The 9,126-nt window shown below is 57.8% G+C and overlaps 1 protein-coding gene across 3 annotated transcripts; it reads left to right on the plus strand.

Moving 5' to 3' along the window:
- Positions 1 to 494: 494 nt before the first annotated feature.
- Positions 495 to 6,906, plus strand: LOC119541479 (PILR alpha associated neural protein). Of its 3 annotated transcripts, none has more exons than XM_037845516.1 (6): positions 495 to 611; positions 2,709 to 2,775; positions 3,014 to 3,525; positions 4,181 to 4,262; positions 5,050 to 5,271; positions 5,622 to 6,906. In XM_037845516.1, exons 2-6 carry the CDS (start codon positions 2,759 to 2,761, stop codon positions 5,641 to 5,643), a joined length of 855 nt encoding a protein of 284 aa, XP_037701444.1. In that variant the 5' UTR covers positions 495 to 611; positions 2,709 to 2,758; the 3' UTR covers positions 5,644 to 6,906. The 3 variants fall into 3 exon arrangements, with proteins under 3 accessions (XP_037701444.1, XP_037701445.1, XP_037701446.1); XM_037845517.1 differs by lacking the exon at positions 495 to 611 and adding an exon at positions 1,046 to 1,090; XM_037845518.1 differs by lacking the exon at positions 495 to 611 and adding an exon at positions 2,463 to 2,529.
- Positions 6,907 to 9,126: the final 2,220 nt, after the last annotated feature.

Raw genomic sequence — 9,126 nt, forward strand, 5'->3', positions numbered from 1 at the left:
ATCATGGATGGGCCAGAGTGAAATCCAGAGTGAGATGTTGGGGTAATCTAAAGATGGTGCGGTGCGGAGTCTTCTCCCCCATCCCCGGGTCTTGACCCCGGGCCCTTTCCACGAGGGACGAAACAGACTCAGAACGTTGGGTGACTCCGAATCTTAGAAACTGATCGGGGCGACCATGGAGTTGGGGTGGAAGACGTGGGGAAGTTCAGATCCCGCGGAACCGGACGGTTCCTCGCCCCCAGTTGCCCTCTCCAACCTTGCACTCTCGGGCGAGCTGGGCGCGTCTCCCGCGGCGCGGCGGCAGGAGGGTTAAATCGTGCGTGGCCCAGGGGCGGGAGGGGGAGAGGCGGAGACGCCGCGGTCCCAGCCGCCGCGCCGAGCCCAGCCGAGCCGAGCCGAGCCCAGCCGAGCTCAGCCGAGCCGAGCATCTCCCGCCGCCGCTGCCGCCGCCGCCGCCCAGCTCCCCGGGCGCCCGCCCCCCACCCGCTCCAGCGCCCCGCTGCCGGCCAAGCCCCTCGACCATGCCCCGCGCCCCACCCGCGCCGGCACCTCCCCAGCCCCGCGCAGCCCAGAGCACCCGCAGCCGTCGCGCCGCCGCACCAGGCATGCAGGTGAGTGGGAGGGACCCCCACGCCCCCACCCCAGGGGAGCCCGGCCCTGCTCTTCCCGACTCCGCGCCCTTCGCCTCGCGCCCCTCCAGGCTCGGTCCCTTGCCGGGCCTCAAGCCTCCAGCCCCCAGATCCCCTTCCCCGCCGTGGTCTCCATCCCACCTCGGCTCCCGAACCCATCCTGCCCTCCCTGGTGCAGCGGTCACCGTGCCCGCAGCTGGCTCCATCCCGCCTTCGGCCCGGCCCGCGGCTCCGTGCATCCTCCTGCCTCCGACCCCCTTTCCGCTCCCGGCTCTCCCTCCCTTTGGACCCTTTGCCGACCTCCAGTTCCTCTTTTTCCCCCCACTCTCGCCGCTTTCCTGCTGTGTCCGGGGAGCGCGGGGCCGTGGGAGGGGTGGGATGGGGGTCACGCTAGGGCTGGGGCCGGGTTCCCCCAGCCCAGGCTCCCGCCCCACCCCCAGCTCGTCTCCTGCGCACAACAGGTCGGTGAGGAGCGAGGAGAGGGTGGGGGTGGCGCGCCAGCCTGGGGACTGCGGGCTTCCTGGAGGGGGTGGCTAAATGGGGTGCGGGGTCCTGGATACACAAGACCGAGGGATGAGTCCTGGAGTCAGCTGGCCACAGATGTCACTGTGAGCCTTCTCCGCTTCACGGGTTCGCTCTAACACTCCTTCCTCCCTCCCACTAGCTGCTAGCTTCCATCTCTTTTCCTCCCTTCTTCCCACCATGCTCCCATCCCTGTCTTCCATAGCTCCATATCCCGTTAAATTTGAAGAAAATTTCCAACTCTTCCATCTTTGCTCTTCCCCTTTTCTATCCCCCAGCCCTGCCTCTTCTCATTTTGTCTTCAGTATTATGTTCTCTCCTTTTCCTTTTCCTTTTTTCCCATGCCTGGTCTTCTCTGTCGCTTTCTCTCCCCTCCCCTTCCACTCTCTCCACATCTGCACCCCCCATAGTCCCTTCCTTCCTTTTTCTGGCCCATCTTCCCTGCTCCTGTAACACCTTCACTCTCTCAGTCCCTTGCCCGCCCCCCCCCCCGCCCCCCCCCAACCTGCTACCAACCTTTTCTCTTATCCTTTTCTCCTTTAGCATCCTCCACTCTTCCCCAGTCCATTTTCCTTAGGGACTGATTCCTTTCCCTAACCCTGAGCTCTACACCCTCTTCCTCCTCCCTCCTCATTCTTAACCAGCCTTCCCCCTCCCAGCCCTTCATCCCTTCACATCTCTGCCTACTTTCCCAGTCCCTTCCCCAGCCTTCTACCATTTTATTCCTCTGTTATTTTCTCACATTACTCACTGTGCAGATTTAGACCCAGAATCCAAAAAACACTGGGTGCCACAACCTTGGTCACTTTGGGGAGCCTGGTCCTGCAGGATCCACCTTCAGTTCTGAGAACATGCCCTTCCTCTCTCAAAACTGACAGTCCAGATTCTCTCCAGGACTCTTTGCCCAGGAGAGCTAATTTGAGAGGGTGGCCTCTTTCCAACTTCACCTCCCTTTAGAGGGCACCTGTGCATTTGGATGATTAAATATTAAGAGGAAAATTTTATTCTCTACTTTTTCTCCCACCCACTTCTGTCTTTCTCTGTCTCCTTTTATCCATCCCTCCATCTCCTCCTGCAGGAGAAGCAGATTCCTGGGGCCAATCATAAGAGAAGTGCCTCAGACTGCAAGTGGGGTGTGCAGGCTGGAGGCCCCCCCCCCACGCACACTCACACGTTCAGATTGATTTCCCCTTCCCTCCCCCCACCTTCAGACTCCCTCCCTAGCGGTAGGTGCTCAAGGAATCACAAGGTTCTTGACTCTAAATTAAGATCCAAGAAGAGCTTGGAGCTGCAGGCAGAGGAAGTGAGAAGGAAGGAAGCTGGAGAAGTGAGGGTAGACTCTGGGGTAGGGAGGTAACAGAGACTTGGGAAGCTGGAGGTAGGTGCTGGGGGCTGGATAGAGCACCACTCTGGGAGGGTTTCCCCCAAAAGGATGCTAAGAAGCAGTGAGTCCTGGGTGGAGGCAGGGGTAGATGTGGGGGTAGAATTGGTGGCCGAATGAGCTGGGGGAAGTACGCAGGGCAGGCCTGGGGTGTGACCACCTCCTTTTTCCCCCAGTAAAGGCCAAAGGCTGAAAATCTGGGTCACAGCTGAGGAAGACCTCAGACATGGAGTCCAGGATGTGGTAAGTTTGACAAAGCAGATGGGAGCTTGGAGACCACTTTCCCAGGGATGTTGGTCCCTTCCTTCCTAGGCCCACCCAGGGCCATTCATCCTGAGGACTAGACCCTCAGGGGATAGGAAATGAGGCCAGAGGCTGCCCACGGCCCACCTGCTTTTGCAGAAAAACCTGTAGGGAGGACCATGGCTGCCGGGATCTCCCCAGGGCCTTTGTTTCATTTACTTTCTCTCCATTCTTACAGGCCTGTGCTGCTGCTGTCCCACCTCCTCCCTCTCTGGCCACTGCTGTTGCTGCCCCTCCCGCCGCCTGCTCAGGGCTCCTCCTCCTCCCCACGAACACCACCAGCCCCAGCCCGCCCCCCGTGTGCACGGGGAGGCCCCTTAGCCCCACGCCATGTGTGTGTATGGGAGCGAGCACCCCCACCGAGCCGCTCCCCTCGGGTCCCAAGATCACGTCGGCAAGTCCCGCCAGGCACCGCACCCCCGGCCACCCCATCAGGCTTTGAGGAGGGGCCACCTTCATCCCAGTACCCCTGGGCTATTGTGTGGGGCCCCACCGTGTCTCGAGAGGATGGAGGTGACCCCAACTCTGCCAATCCTGGATTTCTGCCCCTGGACTATGGCTTCGCAGCCCCCCATGGGCTGGCTACCCCACACCCCAACTCAGACTCCATGCGGGGTGATGGAGATGGGCTCAGCCTTGGAGAGGCGCCTGCCACCCTGCGGCCATTCCTATTCGGGGGCCGTGGGGAAGGTGAGTGGGCAAGACTGGTGGAGGAACCTAACGCTCAGAGATGGAGGGCTTGTCTGGTAGCCCCTTCAGCAGATGTGCCAGGTATAGGAGGGGCGCACAGTGGAGAAGATGCCATCTGAGCCCTCTAGGAGATCAGGACCACTGGAGAGGACAGATGTATGGATACCAGGGTGGGGTGGAAATGCTTTAAGTCAGGCACGCACATCCTGGCTATAGGAGAACAGAGATGGGACAAACTACTTCTGCCAAGGGATAGGAAACTTTCAAAGAATTGAAATTTGGGCTGGACCTAGATAAAAAGAGTGGCAGCATTCTAGGCAGAGGGACACCCTGGATGAGGGGGTCTGCAGGGTGAGTTCCTGGCTTGGGGAGAGGCAGGGGATTGGGCAGAGAGGGTGAAGAGGGCCGTTTCCATTCCCTGGCTTCTCAGGAGCTGCCTCCTCAGCACCTGCACACCTAAGATTTGGTGAAGTACATTTGGGAAAATAGAGGAAAAGGATTTGGAAGGAAAAGAGCCAAAGACTCAGGGAAAGCTGATGATAAGAATGGAAGGGGCACACTGCAGAAAGGCAGACTCCTGGTGTCACTGAACCTAGAGCCCCCCCACCTGCCACCACCCAGGGCCTCCCTGAAATTTTCTCCCCACTCCAATCAGGTGTGGACCCCCAGCTCTATGTCACAATCACCATCTCCATCATCATTGTTCTCGTGGCTACTGGCATCATCTTCAAATTCTGGTAAGCTATGGGGCAGGGGGTGGGGGGGACAGGTGGATGAGGACAGGATGGATGTTTGGCCATCTGGAGCCAAAGGAGGGAGGGAGCAAGGGGGGAACAGCAACTTCACTGAGGTAGTGGGGTAGGAAATGAGAGGTTAAGGGGAGACCTTGAGAAAAAGTAGTGAGGATTTGGAGGTGGGGTGGGGAGACTGGGAAATCAGGGCTGATTCCTTCTCTGTTAACGGGAGAGATGGGGGATTATTTATGTACCCTGGGGGTTTGGTTGACATCTCCTGTCCCCACTTCTTCCCAGACAGAGAAAAATGACCCAGTCTGCAGGGCCCCTTCTTATGGCATCTTGGGGCTTGGGGGCAGGGGGTGTGTGATCTGGAACTTGCTTTGCACACATTTAATAATGGGCCACTCAGTCCTTCACACTTTACAGAGAGAATCACGAGACTCAGGTCTCCAAATCATTAGCTGACTTTGAGCTAGAACAAAACCTGCTGGGTGCCTGCTGAGGAGGGGAGCAGCAGGGGGAGTGCAGGGGAAGGGGGTGGTTCTGGGAGACTCTGGGTGGGTGGGGAGGGGGTACCAATTCTGTGGATGACGCTCCGGACAGGAGGGTGGCTCAGAGAGCACTGTGCTCGAGGCCCCTGGGAGGTGGGGACTTAGTTTTATGGGCATCCAGTCCCAGGAGATTTTAGTACAGGGAACCATTAGGGGCCAGACTTCTCCGCTGTAGGATACTGGGGGTGACGATGGCTGCAGGCTGTGAGAGGACCTCTTTCCTTCCCATGGTCCAGCTGGGACCGCAGCCAGAAGCGACGCCGGCCCTCAGGGCAGCAAGGAGCCCTGAGACAGGAGGAGAGCCAGCAGCCTCTGACAGACCTGTCCCCGGCGGGAGTCACTGTGCTGGGGGCCTTCGGGGACTCGCCCACCCCCACCCCTGACCATGAAGAGCCCCGAGGGGGACCCCGGCCTGGGATGCCCCAGCCCAAGGGGGCTCCAGCCTTCCAGTTGAACCGGTGAGGGCAGGGGCAAGGGGTTGGGAGGGAGGGAGGAAAGGCAACTTTTAGGTCTGTGGAGGTGCTGAGGTGGGGGTGCTCCCTGGTGGGTGGGGAGGGAGAAGACCTCCCACAGCCCCTGGCTCTCCTTCCCAGCCTGGGCTCTGGCTCTCCCAAGGGGGCTGGACCAACTCCTCTCTGAGGGAACCCTTCCTTCTCCCACTTTCTCTGGATCTATGTCCTGTTCTCACACTGCCCTTTAACTCCAACTCTGCCCCCTTACCCTGATTCCCCTTCTTTGCCTTGCAGCTCCCCTTTGATTCTGACCTACCCCTTGGTCCCTGACTGTGCCCTTTGCCTCTTCCTCTCAGGATTCCCCTGGTGAATCTGTGATGCCCCCAATGTTGGGGTGCCGCCAAGCAGGAGGCCAAGGGGCTGCCATAGCCCCCATCCCACTGAGGGGGGCAGCTGTGGGGGGCTGGGCCCACAGGTGCTCCTGGCTCCTGCCCTTGCACCCCTGTAACCCTCACTGGCCCTGTGGGCAATCCTTTATGCTCACCCTCCTGTAGGTGGGGGCCTCACATATTTGTGGCTTCTGGGCCCCCATCTCCACCCTTGCACACTCACACGAAAGCCTTGCACACTCGCCTCCACCCTCGCAGGCCGTGGCACACACTCATGCTCTTGTCCAGCCGTCTTCTGCACCCTCTCCCCATCCACCTCCCTCCCCTCAGCTGGCCTCTTGCATTCTCCCTCTTGTTTCCCATTTTTCACTCTTTCTTGTCCCACATTCTGTGCTCAGCTCAGCCTCTCGGTGGCCGGTGTCACATGCACACTTCACCTCTCACCTGCATTTCCTGGCCCCATGTTGTGGTGTTGTGTGTCATGCTCGCACTCTCCCTCATGGACACCCACTGATGTGGTTTCTGTGCCCCCTGCATGCTGCCCCAGAGGTGGGTGGGAGGTGAGCTGGGGTCCCCTTGTGTCCTCATCTGTCATGGTCCCTTCCCATTTCATGTCACATATTTCGTCTCCCCCATCCCGCTCCAAGGGTGCTTTCATTACCCTGAGGGCTCCCCCATGGGAATGGGGGTAGTGAGGCCCCAAACCTCTTCCCCACCCCACTGCTGAATTTGGATGTCCGGGAGATGGGTTTAGGGGAGCCACCTGAAGCGCTAAAGGAGAAGGGGCTCCCATTTGCCCTCCCCGTAAGCCCTCTTGTCTTGTCTGTCCTGGCTGTCTGCGTACGTGTCACTCTCTGGAACTCAGAGTCCCCCGAGCCAGTCCTCCCCTTCCCAGCCTCCCTTAGGGCTCCCTCACTCTACTAAGCTGCCAGGGACTGGAGCCAGCTGGTTCAAGGCCATCGGGAGGGAGCGCTGCTCCAAACCCACCCCTCCTCTTCCTGGGCCTCCTCACATCCCCTCTCTCCTCCCTCCTTCGCTCTGCCATTCCTTTTTTTGCCTCCCTCCCTTTCCTTCTCCTCAGGTTCATCTCTCTTTCTCACTCTTTCCATCTTCCTTCCTTCTTCCCCTCTTACCTGGCTCCTATGCTGTGATATATATTTTTGTATTATATCTTTCTTCTTCTTGTGGTGATAATATTGAATTCTTGTGGGATGTAAGTTTCAAAATTTTCAAATAAAGACTTTGCAAGATATATGAGTCCCTGGTTCTGCCTGATGACCCCAGTACAGTGGAGAGGGGATGGGCAGCCAGGAGGGAGGAAAAGGGTAAGGTAGTGGACCCCTCAGCCCTGCTCTGGCCTGGAGCTGGGAATTGGGGGGCTTCATCTTGGGACAGAAGGGAAGGGAGGGAGAATGAAGATAGACTGAAGGGAGCACCCTGAGGAGCAGCAGCCGAGGGAAACTGGAAAAGTGGCTTGCTTATTACTTGCCAGTGAAAGTCAAGAGAGAGCATGAAGAAAAAGAGACAGAAGAAAAGGGAAGATTACACAGAAGGGCAGGCAACGGAGATAACAAGCAAAGACAGATGGAGGGTGCAGGGTGAAAGGCAAAGGAGAAAGTGGAGTGATGGAAAAGGGCTGAGAGAGAACCATAGCAAAGCTGCCCTGCCTGGTTTATTTTCAGCTTTGCCCCTTAACCTACTCCCACCCACACCTGCCCCCCAAAAGTAATGCAGCGTTAGAGGTCGTGCAGTTGACTCTCATTGGCTGTCCCTACTCTCTGAGAGAGAGGCCCTGCTGGGGGGTGAGAGGGAGCAGCCAGAGGGGGTGTCTGGGGAGGGAGTACAGGCTCCCAGCTGGGATCATCACCTCTGAGGCCCCAGTTCCAGGTTCGGCTCTTGGAACAGCCTGGCAGAAACCCACACACCAGCCTCTCGGCTGTTGCTAGGCTCTGTTGCCATGGTAACCATCCAAGCCCCATTTCTACCCCCCTCCCCATCTGTGCCCCACTTGCTCCCTGGAAATGGGGTAGCCAAGACAGCGCTGGTATGTGAGAGGCTAATCTGGGCTGCCTGGGACTGCCCATGCCCCACTGTGCTTACCTTTGAAGCCAGGATTAGGAGTGCGGATGTGTTGGTAGGTGTGTGTTTTCAGTGTTTGGGAGCTTTGCTATGTACTGAGGAAGTGTGGCTGAGTCCATGCAACACACACTGTGTGCATGCAGGGCGTCAGACTCCCTAAGAAAGGGACAGACTGCCACAGAGGAATGAGGAACCAACTAAAAGCAGAGGTGTGAGGAAAACAAGCTTTGAGGAGAACATGATCAACTCAGGGGCCCTGGAGAGAACCCAGCCAGCAGCCGGGGCAGCCCCAGCCCCAGTGGAGGAGGCTGAGGGTGCAGAGAGGGGGCTGATGGCACTCTCAGGGGCAGTGAGGGAGAGGTCCAAGGAGCGGGAGAGAGGGAGCCTCGTTAACCTTTCCCTTCTTTCTCCACAGGAATCTAGTCCTTCTTGTCTGTCGGGTGAGGGTGGGGAGAAAAGGGGCACACTGGGCTCTATCACCTTCAGCAGCTCTTTCTGCTCTGAGGGACAGCGTGACCCTGCGGCTCATCCATATGCAGGAGGCTCGCACGAAGGCCTCTAATGAAGAGGGAATTAATTACTGCTTGATTAGACTGCTGTTTCTCTAAATTTAAATAAATTAAAATACTCCTGCAAGACACTGGAAATCCTCGCCTGTTCCCCCTAACTGCCCTCCTTCTTCATGGAAAGTCAGGCTCAGGGAAAAGACAGAGAAGTCTTCTGGGTTGCCCTTAAGGAATTGTCTCAAACTAGTTCATGTTGTCATGCTCACCCGGAAGGAGCCTGAGGCCCTGGGGAACAGATCTTAACCTTTATCTCTGGTGGAGGTGACACAGGGACTGGGAGGCCTTGAGGTTCTCAAGGGGCTTCAAGGGGCCGAGCAGAGAGTCGCGGTCCAGTGCCGGACAATTGCATCAGCAACCGCCCTCCCGGGAATCAGAAGGCACCACTGGGATAAGCGTCTCTCCTCACCACGTTTCTTTTGCCTCCTGGGTAGTGCATCAAGTGACTCAGCCAGGCTTCTCTTAAGCATTTTTCTGGAATGCTTACCACTGCGCCTCAGACGGAACCAGGGAATGGGGAAGCCCCCAGGAGGAGGGATTCCCCGAGGCAGAACTCCGGGTGTGGAAGTGAGTCGAGAAGGAAACACTGTGCCAGCTGTAGATCCCCAGGCTAAAATTACCAACCCTCCTCCCCCTACGCCCTGCCTTTATCGCGCTAAAGCTTTCCTTTAAGGAGTTCAAAGCACTTAAAGCTTGCTTCTTATAGCAAGGGCAGGAATGCGGCTGAGAGTTGCAGACACCGAGGTCCAGGGAGTACTAGTTAATGTAAATAGGAAAAGAACTAGAAGGAGAACCGGCTCTTATTGTGATTACCATTATTTTGCTTTCAC

The sequence above is a fragment of the Choloepus didactylus genome, chromosome 8 (assembly GCF_015220235.1).
Source record: "Choloepus didactylus isolate mChoDid1 chromosome 8, mChoDid1.pri, whole genome shotgun sequence".
NCBI lineage: Eukaryota > Metazoa > Chordata > Mammalia > Pilosa > Megalonychidae > Choloepus > Choloepus didactylus.